This window comes from Caretta caretta, chromosome 10, assembly GCF_965140235.1.
Source record: "Caretta caretta isolate rCarCar2 chromosome 10, rCarCar1.hap1, whole genome shotgun sequence".
Classification (NCBI taxonomy): domain Eukaryota; kingdom Metazoa; phylum Chordata; order Testudines; family Cheloniidae; genus Caretta; species Caretta caretta.
The window spans coordinates 15,571,173-15,597,858 of NC_134215.1; the positions used below are offsets into that span (position 1 = coordinate 15,571,173).

General features: G+C 44.3%; 1 protein-coding gene across 1 annotated transcript; it reads right to left on the minus strand.

Annotated features, from left to right (window-relative positions):
- Nucleotides 1–423: 423 nt before the first annotated feature.
- BRI3 (brain protein I3) lies at nt 424–25,964 on the minus strand. Its single transcript, XM_048866180.2, has 3 exons — nt 25,516–25,964; nt 22,264–22,372; nt 424–808 (listed from the first exon to the last, which is right to left on the minus strand). The coding sequence occupies exons 1-3, from the start codon at nt 25,682–25,684 to the stop codon at nt 676–678; spliced, it is 411 nt and encodes a 136-aa protein (XP_048722137.2). The 5' UTR covers nt 25,685–25,964; the 3' UTR covers nt 424–675.
- Nucleotides 25,965–26,686: the final 722 nt, after the last annotated feature.

A 26,686-nucleotide genomic window follows, 5' to 3' on the forward strand; every position in this document is an offset into this window, starting at 1 on the left:
AAAAACATGATTTGAGACTTCAAGAAGTTTGGACCAGCTTTATAGTTGGTCAAAAAATGCAAGAAGTTGACATGAGTATTAGTCTTTCCCTCCACCCTTTTCAAAAATTTGAAAAAAAACGTTGACCAGCACTGGTCCTCAGTCCCAAGCTGCCCCAATAGTCTCCAGAACAATAGATCACTTCTATGATTAGAATCGCTACTTTCTAGATTTCTCTTACTTTAAACCTCTGGAATTTCACAACACTGCAGCTAGTATGATGACTGTATGCATACAAAGTTTATGGTTTTTAATCTGCCTATTAACACCAAGGACATTAGTGATTAACCTTTTTTAAACAAAAAGGTACATGCTGAAAGTGTGCATACACAGAACCAGCTGACATGAAAGAATAGTTTGATCAAGATTCAGCCTTGCCACAAATTGTGAAGATTGCAAAAAGAGAAGCAGTTTTATTTAAGTTTAAAGATGCCATTCAACATGGAGGGTTTTCATGTTTTGCAATGCACATGCTCATAAAACTGATTAAGTTTATCACATGCAAGACTATAATTTCATTACACTTTACATAACAGGTCTGTAGCATAATCAAATAAAGTGATTGTACATGACATTTACATTAGAAACAAGTACTACAATAGATGTGGCCTCCATAAGCCTGTTCAGGTTGATCCCTTAACCAAAAGTTGCCCCACAGTTAGGACATCTTCGTTGCCTCAGAGCAAGACAAAACAGAATTCCAATGGGAAAGAATACGATGGCACACAAGACACCAAGACAGGTGAAGGTGTCCTCCAATACACCAACTCTGTAGGAGGAAAGAAAAAGAGTTAAGTCACAAAAGTCCTGCTGACACTGTAGGCACAGCTGGCAGCTCTTCCTGTTAAAGTTTTCCTGCAGTTTATAAGAAGTGTTTTCAGTTGCTTATAAATTGGCCAAATTAACTCTCTGAGCTGAAATTTTACATGTCAGGTGTCTGCTTGAGGTTGACTTGTTCTGGGAAATTTCAGCCAAAATGGTTCAGCTGTTCCTGTGAACAAGGAAAAATAAGTTTTCCCCATGTTAAATTCTGGAGGACCTTTTCTTTGAGAAGCTATAGCATTCTCATGTTTTGGAGCAGGAACCTGACATTTGACACTGGATTGCCTTTGTGCTAAGGATGTGCCTGTTGCCAGCCTTTTGAAAATCTGCCCAATTTTGACCAAGTTACCAACCTTTGGAGGGGAAAAAAAAAAAAAAAAAAGGAAAAAACCTGCAGTTTTCATGTGGTTAGTAGAAACTTGCTAGACCTTTGCAGCGACAGTCCCCAAATATTCTGTCCACACTGGGCATGCTCCAGCCTAGGCCTAAGCAGCTGTTTCCTTGCCCTTCAGGATGCCTGCAATTGCCAGACCGGGGGAGGGAAGAAGTAGAAGACGACTGGGACAAGGAACCTGGGGAAGACGAGAACTGGAGGCTGACAGGGCTTGGAGCCAAGGAGGGAAATGGTAGACTGGGAACTGAAGGAGAGGAGAGTGGAATTGAGAGCTAAGGAGGAAAACAGGGTGGGGAAAGAACAGATAAGGAGCATGGATGCAGAGGGAAAACTGGACTGGATGGGTAAGGACATTGGGACAAGGAGCCAGAGGAGGGGAAAAAGATGGGACAGGACAAAAGGGATCAAGCTTTGGAGAAATGGACAGAAGAGTCTATGCCCACTACAACACACTCCCCATGGAAGCCAAGATTCCCAAGTCTTACCATTCCTCTGCTGTTAGCGAATATCTGTAAAAGCCACCGGCAAGGTATCTTATCCCCCTCCAGTGCTGTTCCACAAAGCTACTACTGTTATCTGTTACTCCATTTGCTCAATTGGCAGAGGTCTGTGAGGTGAATCTAGAGCTTCAACCCTGGTAATGAACCATGTGTGTCAAAATGGTGCAATACAATGGAATTTGTTTTTTTTCCAGTTTGCTTCAGAGCTAGGGAATTGAATGTAGTTGTGTATACAAAGAACTGTAAGGTTGAAAAAAAAAATATCAAGCATTTAAAGTTAAGGTTAATGCTGGCATTTCCTGTTTGTGTAACTGTATTTTGGGCTTCCTATCAGTATGCCTTGTAATAGTCTTATTACAACACACTTTTTTCCACAGGACCCCAGCCTCCTTCAGTGCACAGGAAACATTGCTCTGGGGATGTATCAGTTGTATAAAGGAGGTGGTTGTCCATAGACTCCCTGCCTCACTTACTGAGGAAGTTGGAAGGTGTGCAGTGAAGGAGGCAGGTGATCACAGAAGAGAAGAGAGAATATTCTGATGGTTAAAGTTGCATGCTGACCTGGATTCTCTCTCTACCATTGCATTCCTGTGTGATGCTGGGCAAGTCACTTAAGCCAAACTTTTTACAGTGCTGGCCTTCAGAGCCTACGGTCTGAATTGTAGAAACGCTGAGCACTCACAGCTGCAAGCCAATGAGAGCTGTGCCTGACTCTATAACAGTGGTTCTCAACCAGGGGTCTGGGCCCTCCTGAGGGGCCACGAGCAGGTTTCAGGGCCAGTATTAGACTCACTGGGGCCCAGGTCAGAAAACCAAAGCCCTGCCACCTGGGGCTGAAGCCAAACCTTGATCAACTTAACTTTGCAGGGCCCCTGGGAAATTGCCCTGCTTGCTACCCCCCAATGCTAGCCCTGGCTTTTATATGCAGAAAAACAGTTTGGGTACAGGTGGGCCATGGAGTTTAAGAGCATGTTGGGATGGCCTCAGAAAGAAAGAGGTTGAGAACCCTGGCTCTATAATGTTAAGTACACTGGGGGGGAGAGGGGAGGAGAGAACAAATTCTAGGTGTCTCACCCAAAATTACTCGAAATGTTTGACCGTAATCTTTCTGTGCCTCAGTTTCCTATCTATAAAATGGGGATTAAAACCCCCTCATCTAAGAGATTTGTGAAAAATAGTTCATGAAGTACTCGGATAACATAGGGGTGAGCACCATGGGAAAAAAATCCATGAAGAAATTAATAATTCAGTCTTCCGAGCCAGGTTTGAGTAGAGTGCAGTAAACAAGGCATGGGGCCATCTACTGAATGAGGGGGAAAAAAAATTGACTAGCTGCTCATTATTTCAACACTGTCCATCCTCTGCACTGAATAAAGCAGGGGTCCTGTGGAAAAAACAGTCGTCATCTAATTAACAAAATCTATCATAATGCAGGAGCACAAAGAGACCAGATTAAGTTTGCACAGGCAGCCTCAGTTCTGGCATTTCCTAATTTATGAGCGCGTGACTTTGCAACCTTAATACTCTTTGAATATACTTTGCGTGTAATTAAATATATTTATATTGCAATAGAACCCATAAACCAACCACAGACTCCTGGACTCCAAGGCCAGAAGGGACCATTGTGATCATCTAGTCAGACCTGTATAACACAGGCCCTAAAACTCCCCCAGAATAATTCCTTTTAAAAACTGCTGGAGCATCTCTCAAACAGCCAACCTGATCAGGGCCCTACAGTGCTACGAACTATACAAAGGGGCAAGATTCCTCCTCTACAGAGCTTCGAGTAAGCGACAAACAGCATGGAGGCAATCAAATCCATACATTTGGATTTTGTTAGAGTCAAGTATTGTCATCTATCCCTCAACCTAACCATCACTAGCTGAAAAAAATTCTCATAGGCATTGCAGCACACAAGTTTCCAGGATAGGGTGTACTTATTACATGTTTTGCACTTACGCAACAGTATCTCAGAAGCAAGACGAGAACAGACCCGTGTGTTGGTCAGGAATGTCCTACTGGGGGGGCCTCATTGTGGCAGACCGTGTACGCATATAGAGTTCTGCCCAGAGGGCTCATAATACACAGACAAGGGGTGGGAAAAGGCAGATCTCTATTTTACGGATCAGGAACTGAAGCAGAGATTAAGGGGGAGATTTCAGTCACAAAATGGTAGTTATGTTCTTAACTGCCATTTGTGCCTTTGAAAAAAAATCTCCCCTTAAGTAACTTGCTCCAGGTCAAACAGTAAATTCATGGCAGATCCACAGAATTGAGCCTCCATCTCGCCAGTCCCAGTCCAATACCTTAGCCATACAACCTTCTTTCCTCCCCAAAGAAGGTTAGTGCAATTGATCCATGAGGGCTAATTCGAGGTAAGTGACATTAGTGGGGTAGAGTGGGGATGTGGGTGGGAAGCTTGCCTGCATGCCAGACTCTTAATCAAACTGAACTGATTTAAAGATATGGATTAGACATTGCCATAACAAAGCCAGAGAAAGTGTAAACAGTTATACTCGAGAAGAGGTCAAGTTGCTGCTCAGGAACAATCATAATCAATGCAGGGCAACTAAAATGAGAAACAAGTGTAGGCCCCAGGCTTGCAAAGACTTACATACACATGAGTAGTGGGGCCTAAAGTTATGCACATGCTTAAATCTTTGCATAATTAGGGGCATTATTAAAAAGCAGCATGTGACTAAGCGCACAATTCATTTAGAGCAGATACTATCAAAACAATTCTGCTGTAACATGTTGATTTTAAAGCAGCTTGTGCCAGGTGTTTATTTGTTCAGTGCAGAGTTTCATTACAGTTTGGCTTTAAACTGTTGCTTTGATAGCTAACAAGGCACCAGTGTCCACCACCCTATGTGACCAGCTATAAAAACCATCATCCAAAATAATTTATGCAAAAGTTTCAGGCCAGTGTGAGCAGTCCAGCTGTCATCCCTAAAAAGGTCTTCCCAAACAAAATGAAATTGCACAGTATCAGAAAGCTTAGTCAGATGCTCTTTCCCTCTTTGTTTTAGGGAGGCTTATGGTTCACATATGTAAATAAAGCCTTAAACATATCACAGTTTAGCATATGTAACAGTGAAGTGATTTAAAATATATTTTTTTTAAATTTTAACTCAAGTTGAGGCTTTGTAAAGTTAATTTGAAAGTGTGCTAATCGCAACTTTAGTTCGTTATAAATTTTAATCTACATTATAATTTAAAAAAAACACAACACCAGTACCATTAGTAGGACCTTATTTTAATTTACCAGACTATTCTACATAAAACAAAAATGTAGCTAGTTAAAAGTTCTGACACGATAAACACTTCTTGTATACATTCTTAACTTTACTACCGACTCATTGAGGCCTCAAATAGTCCAATTTGAAATCAGTGGAACTATTCCTGTGAGTAAAGTTACATGTCTATTTACCTGCTTAGTTAAACATATGTATATTTATAGCATCAGGGACAAACTGTACTTTTGTTAAAAAAAATTTAGTGGCATAAAATCTGTCACCTCAAAAGCAAGTTGCTTCAGTGTTAATGAAATATTAACCATTCAATATTAGTTATTGTGAACTTTTCTCAATTCCAAATACACACAGGATAAAATATGCAAAAATAGTAGCACCAGAATTGGGCTCCTGAACCCCTGTTTAGGTACTGAAAGGTGGGATTATCAAGGAGGCTTAAGTGATTTAATTTAACTTTCATAGCTGACACTGTGCAGATGTGCCCTTAGGAATGTCTACACTGCAATTAAAACCCCACAGCTGGCCTGTGCCAGTTGACTCAGGCTCAGGCCTGTTGAACTGCAGTGTAGATGTTTTGGCTTGGACTGCAGCCTGAACTCTGGGACCCTCCCACCTCAGAGGAAACTAAAGAAATGAGTACTCAACATCCAATTTGGCAACGTGCAATTCTAATTTAAAATGTTTTTCAAATTTTAAATCAAAATTATTTTTTAATTGATCCTGCCACTGGACACAAGCACTTTGTTGAAATTTTTATTAAATATTTTTATACCTTGCCACTCTTCAAATCCTACAGTCCCGGCAATTCAGTCCTAGTGAAAATATTCTTAGTAAATTGCACATGACCACATGAGGTTTCAGTATTTAGTTCCTAAGTAGTCAGCTGATCGACAAGGATGTTTTTCAAGATTTGCTTTGGTTTTGCAAAAAAACAAATCTAAATTTGCTATTTAAGACATGTGATCTTCCTGCCTGGAAGAAAGTCAAATGACAAGGAGATATCACAGTTAGAAGCAGTACTGAAGTCATTTTTCTTAAATTAACAGTTTTGTACATAATTCCTTTAGGGGAAGATTTTCCAATGGCACAAAGAGCAATTTGTGTCCAAGCTTCCTTCCAATGCATTTACACTTTTCTAAACTGCAGCAAAATTCCAAAGGGGAAAAACAGGGATTGGGTTGTTACTGGGTATTGTTAATCTTCCTTTGGCCCATCCTAGCACACTTCAAGCCTAAAAGTCAGCTACACCATGCCAGCATATTCCTCCAGCTTCCAATGCAAAAAGGAAAGACAATCAATTTAGAATCTTCAGACAAAGGTTAAGCATTAATCCACCATGTTGTACAGGCACCTAATAGCTCTTCCATCTTCCAATCATAGTTTAAAGTATTGCTGTTCAACCTAGAACTAGAACTTAAACGATCATCCTAGAAAACTGAATACTTGTTTGGTTAATTAACGATACAGGCTCAAGCCCTCATACCCACTCCACAAACCATAGGGTTAGTTCAAGTAGTCTCCAGCCCAGGGGTGGGCAAATTATGACCTGCCAGACATTTTAATCTGGCCCTCGAGCTCCTGCTGGGGAGCGGGCTCTGGGGTTTGCCCCACTCTGGCGCTCCAGCCAGGGAGCGGGGTCTGAGGCTTACCCAGCTCTTCGTGTACCGTGGCTTCATGTGGTTCCTGGAAGCAGTGACATATCCCCCCCTCCAGTCCTGCGCGTAGCATGCTGCTCCCACCCCAAGCACCGCCCCTGCAGCTCCCATTGGCCAGGAACCATGGCCAATGGGAGCTGCAGGGACGGTGCCTGCAGATGGGGCAGCACACAGAGCCACCTGGCCAACAGCACGCCTCCATGTAGGAGCCAGAGGAGGGACATGCCACTGTATCCAGGAGCTGTGGAGGCGGCGCCTGCGGATGGGGCAGCTTGCAGAGGTTCCTGGTCATGCCTCCAGGTAGAAGGCAGAGGGGAGACATGCTGCTGCTTCCAAGTCCTGCTTGAGGTAAGTGCCGCCTGGAGCCTGTGCCTCCTCCCACACTCCAACCCCCGGCCCCAGGCGAGAGCACCCTCCTGCACCCCAAACCCCTCATCTGCAGCCCCACCCCAGAGCCCGCACCCCAAGCCACAGCCCTCACCCTCAATTTCATGAGCGTTCATGGCCTGCCATACCATTTCCATACCCAGATGTGGCCCTCAGGCCAAAACGTTTGCCCATCCCCATTCACACAGCTGCAATTCATCTTCATCCTGGTCCTAAACTGCTTGGAGTGGGAGAAGGGCAAGTATCTGTCCCCGTCCCAAACGGGCCACCAACTTTTACAACAGAAATTAGTGTTCATTGCTCCCATTTGGAAACTAGACCAACCAGGATGGCACATCCCCAAAAGCTCAGAGACCAAGCGAGTTTGCAAGATGCTATGGAAAGTACCACCCCACACTTGACAGTCTAAACACTACAACCACTAAAGCTTTGCAATCCAGTGGCGAGCAAACCCACTCCCAGATGCACGCCATAGATCAGACACAGAGATTAAGTATGAAGACCGGAAAGTAGAGCACAAGTCATACATAGACAGCTAGGCTGAAGGAGCTCTCACAAGCCTTTATTACCTCTGAAGGAAACCAAGAGACCGTTCTAATCAACAATAGAATATACCAAGTTAAATTAGGAACCACTTAATTCAGCTTGCCTATGTCCAACCTCCAATCTCTGTATTATCGCACCATGAAAGCTCATCCTACTTCACAGAAGAGATATGGAATCCCCACTAGACAAAGCAGAGTTTAATAAAGGTGTCCTCATCACAGTTTGGAAGCTCTGAAAGCTATCAAGAATGCCCAGGCCACACCACACAAAAAACAAACGAACCAAAAAAAAAAAAAAAAAAACCCACACATTTCCCCTCATGGCTGGTGACATTCAGATCTATACTGCCAGACACCAAAGCCTTCCGTTGCCCCTGAAGGGCACTATGGAATAGCCTCTACTATAGCTCTTTAGTAGGAATCAACCTCATGAATGCTGCCCTGACTCCAGGAAATCTGGTTTCCATTTCTAGATCTGCCACTCACTCAGTGTGACCTTGGACACAGGCTCTGTGCTTCAGTTTCTCTTTAAAATGGGAACAAATGATGTTTGGAAATTTTATCCAATCAATCCCAGAGCATTTTACTAAGGAACATAATTAGTATTATCTAGACAGGCCAGAAATAGCCAGGAAAGAGTGCAATGAAGATAGGCAGATTTCAAGCATCACTTCTTGAATGAAAAGTCAAGCTAGAAAAAGGTCCTGTCTCCCTGCAATACATAACTCAGCTCAGTCTTTCACTGGGCCCTGAAAGAGAGCACGCAGGAGCACACAGCAATCTCCCCATCCCAACAGCAACATGATCCTGCAAGTACTCCATAGCTGCTAATACAGTCAGCAGTGAAGCCAGCCACATTCAAATAAGCTATTGCTTCATGCTACTGTAAAGCTTTTGGTACGTCTGCTTCCTGTAACTGTCTGCACACTCCCTAAAATGGTCACAGATCTGCTCTGGGAAGAGGATGTGGAACACACACACTCTACAGAAAGAAGAGGATTACAAGTCATATGCAAAAAAGACTATGGACATCGATCACATAGGGTTCTGACTACAAAAAAAAAAAAAGTGTGAATGCTGGCATGTAGCTTTACCATCACTGTGGGACGACACAGAGACAGACTTATTACCACGGAAGAAAAGATTCATAGTTTTGCATGTGTGATCAATTAGGTTTTTCATCAGCAGCACTTCAGCTTGGGAGATGCTGATTAAAAAGCCCAAATACACACAGGGCTATTATCTTAGAGACCCACGTGCAGGCTTTACAAATTACAGGAATAAGTCTCAAAGATGCATGGATTAACAACAATGGTTTCTGCTACTGACCTATTAGAAAAATCCAGGTGCTCAGAACGGGCTTCCTGTTCCTATCCCCATTATCAACTTGCCATAGGAATGCCTGGGTGGGGACCTGTCTGTTGCTGTTTTCCACCCAGCCCAGATGCATGTCCCTTGGGTGGGCCACGTTGAAGTTGCACTTTCTCCCACACTGGATGTGCTTTTTTGGTTTATAGTCAGTCTTTGGTTTAGTGCTTTTCTTTCTATAGCTAGTTTCCTATTGAGGTCAGCAGCAGAGAATGAGAATAAGGATTTTCAGTTCTAGTGCTTGGCTTTAATACAGAGTGTTCTCTCCAAGCATCCAAAAAAAAATGACATCACTTCTGAAAATCTCAGCCAAAGCCTTGAACTTTCAGATTTAGGAAACAGTAAATTGGACAGTTTCACTAAATAGATTGAAATTATAACCTAGGTTTAGCAACTGCACTTACTTGATTTAACAAGGTGTGTCCTCTTGGACTCCCTTGCACAAAGAAAGCCAAAAGGAGTGGCCTTGATGTAGTGTCAAAGCATTATTTGACAGGCAAGGAGCCAGTGTGCTGAACTGTGTGGTTTCACTAATGAAAAAGAGCAATCACAAGCACCTATTGTATAAGTTAAACTAATGGAATGAAAGAGGAGGGGGAGCTAAAAAATGCAGAGTCCACAAGCAATTCTTCTGTTGCCTACAGGGTCTACTGAAGTTTAGTTTCTTGAATAGCTTAGGAAAAAGCCATCCCCCTCACCTCACAAACTGCATTACAACCCAGGGGCATTTAGGCAGCACAATGTGCCTAACCTAAAATGTCAAGAACATTTTAAAAAGGAGGACTTGTGGCACCTTAGAGACTAAAATTTATTTGAGCATAAGCTTTTGTGAGCTACAGTTCACTTCATCGGATGCCTTTAGTGTTTTTCCACTGAATCAGGGTGTAGCTCACGAAAGCTTATGCTCAAATAAATTTGTTAGTCTTTAAAGTGCCACAAGTACTCCTTTTCTTTTTGCGGATACAGACTAACACGGCTGCTACACTGAAAAAAGAACATTTAAGTTATTCAACATCAGCACCTGGAAAGCACTCATGACATAAGAGCTGACTGACCCAGTCACAGTAAAAAAATTTCCACAGTAGAGGTAATGCTAGCAGTAATTATTTGGGGCATTCCTAGCATCACACCCCTAAGTGCACTTCCTCCCTGGGAACAGAGTGAGAAGGAAAGGTGATCCCTCAAGTGGTAGCCCACACAGATTCACCCTTGGGGCACATGTGCCACGCCAATCTTTTAGCCTGTGGCATCTGGTGGGGCTACACCTGCCCCCGCAGTGCCTCGTGCTTGGCTGCCCCAACCCAAGGGCACAAAGTGCAGTGCAGGTACAGAAATCCCCCAGTTCCTTCTTCCTGCCCATGGCAATGAGACCAAACCATTGCAGCATCTGCCCGCTTCTCTATAACTCAGGCCAGGTCTGCACTGCAAACTTACATCTGTAGAGCTAAATCTCAGGGGTGTGAAAAAATCCACACCGTAGTTATAGCGACCTCACCCCCTGCGTAGACAGCACTACAACAGGAGAGCTTCTCCCGTCCTGTCGACATAGCTGCTGCCTCTCGTGGAGGTGGAGTACCTATGCCAACAGGAGTCCTCTGGTCAGCACAGGTAACGGCTTCACTGAAGCGCTACAGCTGTGCTGCTGCGGCCTTTAAATTGCTGACTCTGAGGGCAGGTTTACACCTAGTTTTCCAGTTGGGTTTTAATTTTTCCTTTTTTTAATAATTTTCCATAGTTCGTTAGTAGGTTTAGAATCCTGCCCCAGCCCTTACCCCAGAGTAGCAGGACTCACACCTTTATGGCAGAAGCTAGATTTACAACATGCCCCTCAATGGGCATGATGTGTGCTTTTTTATTCAGGTGAAGGGCAAATCCCTGACCACTGCTCCATCAGCCCCTCTTTTTCCAAGCAGACTCAGAAGCACTGCATGGAAGCTTGCTTTGGTGCAAAGAGACAGACATAGCTAAGGCTCAATCCTCCCTCCAGTCCCAGTGAGCCAAGGCCTCCAGCAAGCCTGGGCTACCAACCTCCGACTCCTTGGCAATCCCTGGGAGCCCTGGCTGCTAACCTCTCAACACAGCCCCCGATCACTTTGCCTACTCTGTCCAACAACCTCAGAGAACAGTCAGATCCTAGACCCAGTCTCAGCATTGTTGCATCTGACAGCCTGGATGCTGGCTGGCTGCCGTCTACCAAAAGAAGCTGTTCAGCTGAAGTTCAGAACATTCTGCTCTAAAGCAGGAAAGCCTCAATGAAACAGACTTACAAAGCTAAAAGAAAACCGTTTTCTGTTTGGGCATCTCAGCACCATTTGTCTCTCGACACCAACCTCAGCAATATTGGTCTATGCAACAATCTAGGCTTTATTAGTTCCATAGGGTCCATCTAGCAGTGATATCTGCACATTACTCACCTACCCCAGGCCACACTGTTTTTTCACCCTACAGTGGCTAGATTCTTTAAGGGACTCATTCATGTCCCTCGCTTCCCCACCCCCTCTCCAGTTTGGGAGCCCCTTCTTTCTTGGAACCTCAGTACAGTGTTAACAGGGTTGAAAGGCCCTTTGAGCCCTTAGCAACTTGTTCCCTATCCCACCCATTAACAAAGGCTGCCTTTTTAGTAGCCATTATAGCAGCTGGAAGGTTAAAAAAAGATTCAGACCCTTGGGGTGGGGAGGTGGAGAGCTCCCCTTTTACTGTGTTTCGTAAGGAGTGGTTCACTGTCAGGCCTGATCTAAGTTATTGCCTCAAGTTCCATATTAACCAATTTTTTCATCTCCCAGTTTTTCTTCCCCAAGCCTTATTCAAGTCCAGAGGAAGCCAAACTTCATACAGTTAAAGGTAATAGGACAGTGCCCTTACTACACCAACAGCACCATCATTCAGGAGTACACCGAGAGCCTCTGTTTGTGGTCTCTGCTGATAGAGTTAAAAGGTCAGGCAATATTCTCACAGAGATCATCAAAAGAATGTTATGAGCTAGCCAAGTCAGAGCTCAGGCAGCCTCTGTAGTCAATTTGAGAATATCCCTATTTCTGAAATTAGTAGGACAGCTTGTGAAGCTCAGTCTACTTCTAGACTAGATCAGATGGCCATTTTGGTAAGGCTGTCCTGCAGCCGTTGTGTAAATCAGAACTCCTACTATCCACCTCCAAGCAAACAGACAACTGCTTGTTAAGTCAGCAAGGGTGGAATCCGCGTGAACAATCACTGGAAGAAGTAAATACAGTTGCTTCCCTTAGAGCAAGAGTGGCTCTTAGAGATAAGGTCACCCACATGGATTCCACTACCCAGCCTTCTTCCCCACTACTACTGAGTCCAATTCCTTCGCCAATACAGAATCCCAGAGGAACTGAGGAATGGTTGGGCCTGTTCTTTGCCCTTCATTCCACTGGGGAGCAGGGGGTGGGGAGAAGAGGGAGGATAAGAAGATACCTAGGGCACAGGCACAACCCCAACATTGCTGCTGGGCAAAAAATCATCCAGTGCACATCCACACCAAGAGTGCATTCCAGGTGGACAACAGACATCTCTAAAAAGAGTCCCTCTAAAGAACCCTTCAGACCTTGTGGTTTTGCCCAAGACCGGGGGGGGGGGGGGGGGTAAAAGGGACAGACTGCCCTTTTATTGTAAGCAGGAAGTTTAAAATGGAGTAATTAACAAATGCAACTGCTGCACTTGCACAGTGCTACAGAACTGGCCTGCTGCAGCCTAATTGAAGTCACAGAAGGTGTTACTCAACAGCAGCAGAATGCAGCCTCCTGCACTTCACAGCAGGGTTGTTTTTGTTTATTTTAAAACATAAAGGGCCTTGTCTACACAAGACTTAAGATTTCCCACCATTGCAGTCCCAACAGCATTAACAACAGCAAGACACTGACACATCTGAGCATTGGCCAGACTGGCTGTGAGTAGGTTGGAGTGCTGTAGTTAAGATGCCAATATCAGGACTACGCTAGCACGGCCATTAGCAGTCAGCTTTAAGAAACAGTGTCTATGAGACAGGACACAGATGAGAGAAACTGTATGACTAGGGATTAGGAACTCAACAGCACATTTCTTGGAAGGAGGAGTGGAGTTTAACATCCATCTCCTGACACATAACAGGAGGAAAGGTCTGTGTACAATGTTAGCCCTTTCACTGTGACATCTTTGCCGTGGGTCCAGTGCCCTTTGACTCCCACTACTGTAATCCAATTCTGTTCCAGTTCCTTAATTACAACTAGTAAAGAGTGTTGTAATTGTCACATACACAAAGCTGGAAGGAACATCTTTTGGGAGGAGAGTCAGCTAATGTGTCAAATATTAAGACAGGCAACCCACAGCTATTTGGACAAAGCTTACAGGGAAGGGGAAAGAGGGAACACAGAAATAGAGGGCCAAAAACTGCAAGCCTAGGTGCTTGAAGTTAGAGATATTTGTGTACTTACACATGATCTGACCAGATTTATAGAAGTACTAAGCACTCACCAACCCTGAAGTCAACAGCAGCTGGCTCAGGACTTCTGGAAGTCAGACAACTGTTCACTATTTCCCTCCTGGTTAACTGTGCAACTTATCACACACACTAACTTTATGGCCTATGATATGCCCCTACATTGTCTAGAAAGACTGTTGCATTGGGGTGCTTCAATTTTAGGGGACAAGCATGCATCCTCTGGAGAACAGAATGTTGAGCTCCATTATAGGAGTCAATAAATAAAATGACTTTTGAAAATTTATTACACACTATGTTTAAGGTTCTGACATTTCCTGACTGTGCATTCTTAGCATGACACTAATGCCATCTTTGGATTTCACACACATTCATTGTCCCCATCCCCTATATATGCATTTTCTGTTTCATTACAGGAAATGTCAGTTTCCTGGTTCCCTACACTTTGCTAATTATAAATGTATTCTCCCTCTCTCCCCCCCTCACTCACTCATGCATCCACCCCCTCTGTGACCTGTGTGCCATTACCTTTAATTATAAAGGGAATAAGCAGCCTAATTCTGAGCTAGCCTTAAAAACCAGACACTACGATTAAACCAATACATAAGCAGGACTAATCAGGGTATTTCTGGTCAGCCCTAAACAGCTACAAACTTCAGAGTTGATGGCTGCAGTCTAAGCTATTACAATTAATCTTCTTAAGAATCAGCTCCTATAGTCCAGTTCTGCTACTAAGCAGATGTCCTTGATGCAGTAAGTAGAAGTTGTTTTAAGCTTCCTTCTCCCCTACATGAAAGTTATTTGGAGGCCATTTTTTGGCAGCGCAAAATGCCCAGTACAACCTTTTACCAATAATGAAACATTCATTGATCCATGCCAGACATCAGACACAGGGACAAACCAATCAGTGAGAGAGCAAGACATAAGTGCCAGGGACAAAGAGGAAACATGGATTATAAATTAAACCAGTTGCATGTGGCACTCTACCATTTGGGGAACATACTGGAGCACACCATGCTGCGAGGACTTCCTCATAACACCATTATTTCAGGATCAATTCCCACAACAGAAGCTTATCTGTAGTGATATTCTGACTACATGGACACTTGACATGGCATTTATTAGTTCAGGTCATCTCCTAATCAGAGATGGAACATGCCTAGGCAAACTGTCTTTTCTTAGCCTGTTACTACGTTTAGAAGGGGAAGCTACTTTTAAAAGGAGTTACAGAACACCACTATTTTAGTCCGTTCCTTAGTCAGTAAGTTATTCTTCACCTTAGATAATAAATTACAGAGAGAGTTACTGTACTCAATCTGAAGATTAATCCAGCCAAAAGTAATTTTTGTCCTACAGCATAATCAGCTTTAATGTGGTTTAAAAAACGACACTACTCCTAGGGTCTAAAAATAAAAAGGGAAGATTTATACTACAGCAGAGTCTCACATTTAAGCTACACTACACCTGCTCATTCGGTTCGGAAAAGTAATTTAGTTTCAAAGGCTCGTTGAGGAGAATGATTAACCATTTGATAAATATGTTAGCTTGAAAGAAAAAAGTCTCTGAACATTAACATCTTAAACACATTGTAAGAGCCAGAGCTGCCCTGATCAAAGATTCCAAGTACACAAAAGTTACTACAATTTAACACACACTTGGCACTTTTAGGCTGAATATTTTAATCAGTCAAAATATCTGAGTTTGTAACAGATAGTGCTACCTAGGCTTCCCCATACTTTAGGGAATATCCTGAGTACTGAAAACAAAAAATTGTGATTTTTGACACAGCTGAGCCCCCTTCTAGATAGGCCACCTCTATAATGTCAATCCCCACCCCTGTAACTCCTTGGCCTCATAACAGAGACTGCCAATAAGTGGGCCAATTAGACAGCACAATCTTTGCAAGATGGATACCTGCCTGCTAGGAACAGGCCTGAGATTTAGCTATTCATTTCACCTAGCCTGTGTACAGCCATCAAACTTGGATGATCTTTGGTCACTTTTGTCCTGAGCAAGATTCATAAGCGTATCCAGTGGGTGAAAAGCTCTGTTCTTCCTTACCACAAGCTCCCATTACCACAGTGGTAAAGCCTGTGCACACTGCACCAATTAGACACCTGGATAAAATGTATTGCAGCAACTTCTCCATCAGCTCAGACTGAACAAAGGAAGAATTCATCTACACTACAGGCTGGGACCTAAATTTCTGAGGCATTTTATAAAATGCCTATTAAGTGATGCACTCATGCAATTAACAAGACAGATGTCTGAAAATCATTTTTATTAGCAAGAGATCTAATTGTTTAAATTTATTTCTCTCAAACCAGACAGTCCTAGGAGGATGAATATCCTAGCAGGAAATACAGAAATATCTGTGCTCAGCTGTCTTTTGTGAACCTACTGAGCGCTAGCATCCCCCTTGTATTCTTTTCTACACTCAGGAAACAGGCTTGCTTCTACCAGTGGCATGTGTTTGGTGCAGTTTTCTTAGAGAATTGAGAAAGACTTTAAATATCCAGGTGGACAACTGCGTCATGAACAGCAACTCCAAATGACAGGTTTAAGGCAACTGCTAGATTTGCCATATCAAGGTTTTTTACTTGAGTTTACATAATGCTTTAGCGCGTTCCTTGTCCTAACCTCTCCAGCCATCAAACTACAGCAGAGCACCACTGCTAACCCTTAACAGGGATGAATTCGGTCTCTGCAATTTGTGTACACAACACAGCACATTTTTACTGCATGCTATGCAATACAGTTTAGTGAGCTACTTAGTTTTCAATCACATTTGGATCTTGTTTTTGCAGCAACTTCTGTCACCAGCTCCTATTCCTACTGGGTTCCTGGTTACAGCATCAATCTTAAATAGAATTCCAAAAGGGACTTCACTTCCTACAAGGTGCAATAACATGATTATTGCCAACCTCAACATAGTCACTGCATACGTGAAATTCACATTTGCCACAAAATGTAGCAAAGGACTGATGTGAGAAAAAAATTTATGCTCCTATTTTTCTACTTAATAGCTATTTTCACTTTTTTGAAAGTCTGTGTTAAATCTAAATAAATGCATTTTTGCTGAGGGGAAAAAGGGACGCATTTACAGTCTTCATTCATAGAGTTTCCTTAGATATGCGACAAAAGTGGGTCCTTTCTGATGTTAAACGTGCAGAAAAGCCTGGAATCTTGAGTTTATTCACAATCAGATGCCATTTTGTACAATTTCATTATTCTTTCTCTCAGGAAGGAGGCACTTGGGTGAAAGGGGCAACAAAACCTAAGGGAAAGGTTGGGTGAACCTAAGGGAAATCTTGGGTGAAAGGGGCCAAAACCTAAGGGACAATATCCTTCAGTCCAGACAAGCCTATACAGGCCAGGGAGTCGGGGAGCAAAGAAGAGGATTAATACAGTTTGAATACCACTTTACCTCATCCCCCAATCCTAAAGCAGCCCTCAAGGCTGCACAAATTTTTGCCCAATTGCAACAGCTCCCAAGTGGCCATTTCACTAAGTAGTGAGTGATTACAGCAGTACTCTAGCCACACATCTTTCACTGTCACTGTACCCAGGAATGCAAGGTGGCAGTTTACAGCTGGCAACCCCAGCTCTACGCCACCAAGAGAATCCCCTACTGGCCCAGATTTAAAAAACAAGCAAGCATTTGCAAACATTAGGCCAAGAAAAATTACTTGCATTGGTTTTCTTAAAATTTGTTTTAAAAAGAAATAAATTCCCTTCAGTTTGTCCCAACCAAACACTGCAGCACCAAGAAAGTAGAGAAACTGAAGAGTATTTAAGGCTATGTCTATACTGCAGCTGGGAAGGTACCTCTAACTTCAAGCAGACAGACACACACTAGCTCTGCTTGAGCTAGTGCGCTAAAAATTGCGGTGTGATCGCAAGAGCATGGGTGGCAGCCCAGGCTAGCTGCTTGAGCATACATCCAGGGGAATCAGGTGGGTTTGTGCTCTGGCAGCTAGCCCAAGCTGCCACAATGCTATTTTTTGTGCGCTAGTTCAAAACAGAGCTACTGCTTGTCTGCCTACCCATGCCGCGGAGCACACTGTCCAAGGAGCAACGTAGACAGGCATTTCTTAGTTAGGGCCAATGAGTGACTGCATGGCAAGAAGCTAGATTGGTGAAGTTTGCAGCTTTAAGGGTTCAAGCGGTTCTTGGGGATATAAAATGGTTTAAAGGCAGGACCAGATTGACAGTATCCCTTGAACATTATTTCATTTGCAAGCAGTAAATGATTTAATTGACAACAGATTCCCAAGAACGACACATGCTGCTCAGTATTCATTAATGTTCTAGATATTGGGGTTGTGGTGGGGAGGACAGGAGAAGAAAGACAGTTATGCCTACACAGTGCCTAACACAAGGGGAAGGTGGTCTCTAGGCACTACCATCATTGCATTAGGAAACGAGCATAAGCATTGCAGTGTCAGTGCTGAGCAACTAATGGTTCTGCATTGCTTCACAAGCACTGGATCCTGCTGAAGATCTAACTAAAGAATGACCTACCATGCCAAGGTGAGAGATGAAATGCACAAGAGTTACCTCACTGTTTGGAAATAGCATCTGTATCCCCATCACAAGGTGGCAGTATTTCAGATTTTAAAAAGTATAACACACCACATTATGGCCAGTTGGGTACACTACTTATGTTGATCACCTCTAAGGTCTGGGCACTTTTATTGAGAGGTGCCTAGTTTTAGATACCCATGTTTCACAATTTCAGCCTTTAGTCCTTCCTTCCTGCAGCTAATGCATCATGCTATGATAATCACTCAGGATAGTAAGACTTGTGGCAGTAAGTAGAATACGATCTCAAAATATATCCAGACAGCAGGCAAGTACTGTATGTATCTGATCTTGCTGAAGTCTGGCTTCTGACAGTGCAATGTTCTGGGTAGGAGCAACTTTTGTTTGTTTGGATAAGCAGCATTTACACATATACACCCACACCGTGATGAAAAAGTTATATCCCACAGCTATGCCTGAAGATGCTAGTTCATCTCATGATAGTGAGAACCCTCATCATAAATTATGTTCCCCTACCCACCAGCTGCAAGCAAGACAAATCCACAAACATTAATAATTTTGTCTGTCTCTTAACATGGCAGGACCTTTCCGGCAACACAACTTAGTGTCATGAAAGGAAAGCTAGCTTTGTGGAGTTTGGGTTTTATATTTACAATTTATGGTTTATTTTAAAAAAATTGCCTTAAACCATTTTATATTAGTTACCCACATCCTATACAGTGCAATATATGAACACACATGGGATACAACATCCCCTCCCATTCAGACAAGTTACAATCAGCTAAAATGCATAAGTGTGGGTCTTAAATCTGCAAAATGAGGGCATTTAAAGCTAGTCTCTAGAGCCTCAATAACCCAATTTGTAGTGCTAGTACAAGCACAGAGTCAGCGTACCAAGTGTATCACAATACACACAGTTCAGTATCTGGGAAACCCCACAAAGATTAGTGGACCCACTATGAGATTTCCTAAGAAAGTCACTATCAAAAATGGGTGAAATATCCAAAGCCACATCCTAACTAGATTACTGGATTAATCAGAGCACATTTACACTCCTGTAACACCAGTTTTACACTCAGATTCACAGCTATTGCAGGGAAAAATCTAAAAGTACTAAACATAACAAAATCAGTGGCAGTTTCTCCTGTCTAGAGTCTGAGTCAAACAATACAGCCAAGGGTATTAAAGCACAGTTCATCTTAGCATCATGATCTTGTGGTTCTTTCTCCAACCCATCATATGCTACAGTACTTGGTTGTTGCCGATTTATGCTATCTTTAGGATACCGAAAAGATGCAACTGGGCCAAACATCTTCAAGGACCAAGGAAAGACCAAGACATATCAACTTAGACCAGTGGTTCTCAAAAAGGGGTATGCATACCCCTGGGAGTACGCAGAGGTCTTCCAGGGGGTATGTCAACTCATCTAGGTATTTGCCTAGTTTTACAACAGGTTACATGAAAAGCACAAGTAAAGTCCGTACAAACTAAAATTTCATACAGACCATTACTTGTTTATACTGCTCTATATGCTATCTCAGTGTTTCTCAACCGGTGGGGGGGGGGGGGGGGGTCACGATTTTGTACTTATATGGTAAAAATGAGAAAGCAAGCAATTTTTCAGTAAGTGTGCTGTGACACTTCTGTATTTTTAGGTCTTGTTTTGTAAGCTAGTAGTTTAAGGGAGGTGAAATTTGGGGTACACAAGACAAATCAGCCTCCTGAAAGGTGTACAGTAGTCTGGAAAAGTTGAGAACCACTGGCTTAGACAACATCTCTGTGAATACATTTTTCAGGCCTAGGAATAACATTGCTGCGCAGTCCTTGAAAAGTGAAGGATTAAAAACTCTTCTCCCAAATTAGCTAAAGGCAGAGATGATTCAGACAAGAGAGCATCACTTATGTCTCATGGTGGAAGTTCCATGCTTCCCAGAATGGACTGAGCTTCCATTCCTTCTCCCTGCACACAACCATCCTCTTTTCTGAAGAGATCCCAATACAAGACTATCAATCCCACAGCCGGTCAAAGCAGGAGTAGTTAAGGTTTTGTATTCTACTGCCCTTTCATACACTTACACAGCTTTTACCACTTCTGATGCCAGGAACACTATAGCAGTTCAAGCACTTCATTAAAAAAAGGCCAAGAAGGTGCTGACATGGCATCAGCCTATCTGGGGCTACAGTTACTGGTCCCAACGGTTCACTTCCTACAATTGAGTATGCCTCTTACAGAAGCTAAAAAGGGCCCTGTAGAGTAATCATTGTATCTTGGAGTAAATATATTCTCCCTCTCAACCCAGTCATTTTTGTGGGCTGAAACAGAGCCTGAGGAGTTGAGGGAAAGGGACTCTCAGGATCCTACCTCAGAGGAGACTAAGCTAAAATTTCTTGCTCCTATCCTCTGTAGAGAATAATCAGACAGTGGAAAAGCAGCATGCTGAACATTGGATGTGTCCATCAGAGAGGCAAGTAGACACTTTAGAAGAGGGACTCTATTTAAGCAAAAACTTAACACTGATTTCTGCAAGGCTCAGACTGCTTCATTTTATCAAATCTGCACCACCAACCAGTATACCACACATCTGGACCAAACAATGATCACCTCCAAAAGTCGGAGCAATGCTCAGCACAAGGGTGGTGTTCAAGTAAGTTCCACTGCCTAGAGAGGGATTTTCCGCTAGAGGTTACATTTTCAGATCTGAAGCTTTCAAGGAATCTTCCATACCATGCTGAGCGAGTTACCAACAGAAAGAGAAACAAGAACTGTATAAAAATCTGTAAGAGGCCATTGATGTTTAATCTAGTGCAGAAGATTCACTATTTTCATGTTAAATTCCCTTTCAGATTTACAGGTTTTAAGGCATGAGGGGACCATTGTGATCATTCTTGTCTGACTTCCTATACAGGAAAGGACAGAGGAATTACTAAGTGACATTCTATCAAGCTTTATTTTCTGGTTAAGTTAGAACATTTTTTAATAAGACCTCCCATCTTGATTTAAGAACTTGGAGTGACAGAATGCACCACGTACGTTCCCAACTAAGCAGTCCAATGGTTAGTTACCTTCACTGTTAAAGATGTGCATTTAATATCTAGCCTGACTTTATCTAGCTGTTACAATTTCACTCTAAACTGATGCAGTTCAACAGCATCAGCCCTTACACAGCATTCTAAGAGCCTCCATCTTTTGGACCCACCTTTCTAGGAAGAGGTCAGACTTAGAAGGCAGGCTCTGACTCCTCACAGTACAATTCCGTTCCACAAAGGCCAGAGGATGCTTCATTCATATCATCTCATTACTGTGTTGAGACTCATTAGAGCATTACTCTAGCACAACAGTGCTTGATACCACTTGTGCTATTCTGATGGGTCCATCTCCTAAGCATAGATCTCTGAATAAAGGCCCAATCCTGCAAGGTGCTGCTCCTGGGCAAGATCCTGTAAGTACAGCTCTCATGCACTTCAGTGGAAGTTGAAGGAGCTCAGCACCCCACAGCTGCAAGTGTTATAAAGATCATAAAGAAAGCCCAGGATTTACCTCAGAAATGATCTGATCTCATCACCTGTTGTGAATATGCCCCCTCTCATAGTCTTTTGGAGCTGGGCTGACCAGAACAGAATGCGGAATTCCAGGAGAGGAAGCATAATGAATGTATATGGTGGCATATGTCCAGTATTCTCTATCCTTTTCTTTAGAGCATCCTAACTTCTCTTCAGTGAAGAACAGTGGTTTAATAATAAATAATAATAAAAAGGGCGTTTGGTCTTATTAATTAGTGGAGGAACTTGCAATTAATCTTTTCTGACTCCCAGGCTCTATCTTGGATTAACACCTTGCTGCAAGCCCCCTATGTTTTTAATCTGACAACTCTTCCGCAGCAAGCAGACTTCCACACTCCTAGAATCATCAATATTGTACCAATACAAACAAGAAACCACCCCTGCCAAGAGAGCACTGCCCATTACTTCAGCCATAGTTTAAGTAAGTAAAAGGGAAGGAAAAATCCCAGGTTTTCTTCATCAACCTAGAGAAGGAAAAATCAACAGAGCTGACTAGGATCCCACATGTGGATATCATGTAGGAGTCCTTTCTATGGCAAGGGTAAGTGACAAAAGGGACTATGGTCATCACCAAACACAGTAAGTTTCATTCCAGTGTTACGGCTGAATTGGATGACTGACAACATCCCACCACTACTTTATATATAAATATTCAACTAATTTCATTTTGATATTTAAAACCAAGATGTTTATGGTTTCAAGGCCAGAGATCTGTAATTTATTTTAAAACGCTGAAAAACAACTGGAGAGAACTGTACCTGCAGGCAGGGCAACCTCCAACCACTACAACGGAGGTGGTGGTAGCTGGCTGTTGAATGATGGTGTACATATTAGGATAGTTATGCTGTGGTGGTGGTGCAGCATATCCTAGAACAAACAGAAATGCAAGTGAACCTTTCGTCATAAAGTGTTTTTTTTTTTTAAAAAAAAAAACAGGTAAAGGACACAATGATTCCTTAGACAATGGTAACTTGGGAAGGTAGATTTCATTTTCCACAACAGAAAGACACTTGGTATCATAGGGTCAATTCTACAGTAGAAGCACTTTGCTGGTATAGTATAACTATAATGGCAAAGAGCTCTTGGTGTGTACATATCTTATACCAGCAAAACTGTACTTTATAGCTTATTCCAGCCACTAACCCCCTCCCCAACAAAAACTATATAAGCAAAAGCACAATTTTGCTGGCTTTACCATGCCTACACAAAGGTGTAGCAGAGGTGGGCAAACTACAGCCCGCAGGACCGTCCTGCCTGGCCCCTGAGCTCTTGGCTGGAGAGGCTAGCCCCCGGCCCCTCCCTTGCTATCGTTCCCCCCCGCAGCCTCAGCTTGCTATGCTGCCTGTGGTCTGGCCTGCCATTCCTGCCAGGCAGCGCGGCATCATGGCTGGCTCCGGCCAGGCGGGGTGGCTGCAAGCTCCTGCTGCTCTGAGCAGCATGGTAAGGGGGCAGTTGGATAGGCGAGGGAGTCCCAGGGGGCCTGTTGGGGGGGGTTGGATAGGCATGGGAGTTTCGGGGGGCAGAAGGGTGGATAGGGGTCGGGGCAGTCAGGGGACAGGGAGCAGGGTTGACTGGATCAGAGGTTTGAGGGAGGCAGTAAGAGGTCAGGAAGTGGGAGGGGGTGGATAGGGGTCAGGCTGTTTGGGGAGGCAGAGCCTTCCCTACCCAGCCCTCCATACAGTTTCACAACCCTGATGTGGCCCTCGGGCCAAAAAGTTTGCCCACTCCTACACTAAGGGTTTATAACAGCACAGCATCTCTTCTTTCCTCTTCCTTCCCACCCCCGCATCCAGGGGCCAACATACTATGTCAACAGAAGTCTCTAGATATGGCCCAAGATCTGCTTAACATAAACAAAGCAACAGAACTGTAATCTGAATAAGACACTTAAAAAAATTCATTGTATGAGACAAGACTGTGGCCCCAAAGGTGTATTCCTCAGGACTTGGGAGGACACATACCAGAACTTGAATCAGAGATAGAGTTAAAACAAATCCTTCTGAAGAGGACATGCTAATTAGCACGTCTTTGCAAAATTGTTTCATAGGCCTGAATACCTAATACAATTTCACAGTCTAAAATGTACATAAGGCTAATAATTAACTTCAAAGATTTTGTTTTAATGTTACTGGAGAAGAGGATGAAAAAACAGTTTAACTGAACAAAAAGGTCACAATTTTTAGTTTTAGGCATCCAAACTGGTGGAGACAGGATGCAGTGTTTCTCTGGCTGCCAGGCTGAAAACTTCCACATTAGTTAAACTGTGACTAATATACAATAGCAGGAGTGGAGAGAAAGAGGTAGAACTAAGGAAATGGATGAGAAATCTTGAAAACTGATAAATGAAATTGCTTGGAAGACCCAACCCAGCCAGCAAGCTTGTGCGTGTTCTAACAACTATATTTAGAAAGCATAAACTATTTTACAAATCATTACTACAGAAGCCTCAGAAATGCAACGACAACAATTACAAGCTTGTTGTTTAGCAAGAGGCTATGCAATGACATATCCTGCCATATAGAGAAACTGGGCTATTATGACATCAGACAATGAGGTGCCTTACACCAGCCAAGTAGTGATGTTTTGGGGAGTTTCTTAATGAATAAGGGCAAAAAACATTTAATTTACGGAATCACAGGAAATCCATTAAGTGTACTAGCAAAGAAAAAGTCAAAAATAATTCTTGGTTTTTTTGGGGGTGAGCGTGCTGTGACTGAGTAAATGGTAATCAAATGTCTATGGTCCCAGGCCTGAAGGCACGTACTTAACTTTATGCACTGTGAATAGACCTATTGAAGTCACTTGGGACTACTCACAATGCATGAAGTATATGCTTGAGTCTTTACAGGACCTGGGGTTAAGTACCTACTTGACGCACTAGTTTTTCCTCAAATGTTGGGGGGGTGGGGATAGGGAGAATTTCCACTGAGAAATTGCCAATACTGTAGTCTAGTTTTGTTTCTTTAACTGGATCCAAGTCATGCTAATTTCATAGTCAACAGAAGGGGTTACACTCAGTTCCAGGGAGATTTACATTAGAAAACATCGCATTTAATCAGAGGAACAGAGGGAATGTGTGCATGGTAAATTGTAGCTTTGGGAAGAGGAAGTCAAATGCCAAGTGTTAATGTGTGCATCTTTGTATGAAGTCCTGATAATTCCATCCCTCTTCAAAATAATGGCAATACAGTATCTCAGCAGTTAATGACAGCAGAACACAAATACAGCTTGGTAAATAAAAGAGGACACACATTGTGCCCTACAATCAGTCTTAAGAGGGAAGAAGAGAGCAGCTTTTATAACATCTGGCACTCCTGACCAACTTGTTTTCTACTCCAGCTTGAGTATTAACCAAGTCACTGAGGGCAAACATACGGTTTTTACGGGGAAGTGGCACACAACCGTTTAGCAAAGCGACTGTGAATTTCTCCTGCTACAGCCCAATGCCATGGTTTCATACACAAGCAGCTAGGTTTTGGTATGACATGCCACAAAACTTTTTCCAAGATAGCTAGTGTCTCCAGCAACCAGCCCTTCTATTGGCATGGCCAATGTAGGATATTTAACTCGATTTCAACAGAAGAGCTTGTTCGACTTGCAAGCCCAGCCAACGAGAGAGAGGCTTCTGCAGACTTGCCTTCTTCTGCACGGCAATTCCCGGGCTTATCATGACTCGTTTCATTGGCGGGGAGAGGAAGGGAAGAGGGAGGATTTGCTTGCAAAGCTTTAGTAACACATTTCCCCTTTCCACGTTAGTTTTTCACTCGCACACGGCAACAGCCGCCAGAAAGACCCCCCCACACACACACACCCCCCGCCGGAGTGGAGCGACACACCAAGCCCACCGCGGCGGGGCTTGCACGCTGCGCCTCGCAGAGTTCCGCAAAGTTTGTTTTGCGTCTCACATCCCCACCCTTCCCGGGCCGGAGCCAGGGGCACGCCGCTTAACACTTAAAACAGGGCCTTGGCACCACCGCCCAGCTCCGGGCCTCGCCCGGACAGCGACCCACCTGCAGGGGCGGCGGCGGCAGCAGCGCTGGGGTAGGGGTAGGGCGGAGGAGGCTGGAAGCCCGGCTGAGGAGGGGGGATGGCCCCGTAGTTGCTCTGTCCGAAGTCGCCCCCCTGCGAGGCCGGGGTGTAGGCGGGGGGCCGCTCCTGCAGAAGAGGCTTGTTGTCCATGCTGGGGCGCGGCGGGGTGGGGGGGGAGCAGCGCAGAGACCCCGCGGGGGGAGAGGAGGCAGCGCCCCGGCGCCCAACTTTCCCTGTGCCGCCCCCCGGCCGGAGCGGGGGAAGCGAGCCGCTAGCGAGGGTCTCTCCGCCAAGCCAGCCGCCCCCGCACCCAGCGCATCCGCGGGGGGAACGGAGCCCAGGCGCCCCCAGCCAGGCGGACCCGCAGCAGCAACGTGCCCGCTGCCGCGGCGGCTCCCAGCGCTCGGGCCAGTCACAAGACTGAGCTCACGTGACGCGACTCTCTCTCTCTTCCCCCCCCCCGCCGCCCTCCTCCTTCGCCAGCGATCAGCGGTGACTCTCTGGCCGCCGCAGGAAACCCGCCCTTAAAGGAGCAGCCCGCGCGCCCGCGCGCGGCACCCACCTGTTCGGCCCCGAGCCGCTGCGCGCGTGCGGCCAGGCTGGGTCCGCAGCAGGGGGTGGGAGGCGGGGCTCAGCCTCCTGAGGGGAAGGAAGGCGGGCGCGTTTGCATGGAGACCTTTGGGGTTAGCGTCGTGTCAGTCAGGGTGGGTCAGAGACAAAGCAGCTCGCGGATTTTGTAAGGGGGGGGGGGGTCGTTCACTGGGCAGATATCAATATTATCCCTTCTATTGCAGGTGCTCAGTGCTGTAGGGACAAACTGGGGGACACGGTCCCTGTCCCCCAGAGCACGGTCAGGCTGAAGGGATTGGGTGGCCTTTGTTGCAGTCTCTCAGGCACCGGGCGCCAGGTTTAAGAGCACACAGGCCATGACATAAAATAGCACATCCAGCAAATGAATCCTCACCCCGTAACAAAAACACACCAACCAAACCACTACAGACTGAAAAGCTAACCCCAGGACGAAGGGAGACTGTCCGGCTGTGGATTCTTTTTCAAAGCTAGGGGGTTGGGGTTGGGGAGGGGGGGGTTGTTTTTATGGTGATGTAGGATTTTGTGTGTGTGTTTCGCTGAGACACCATTTAAAAAAATCTC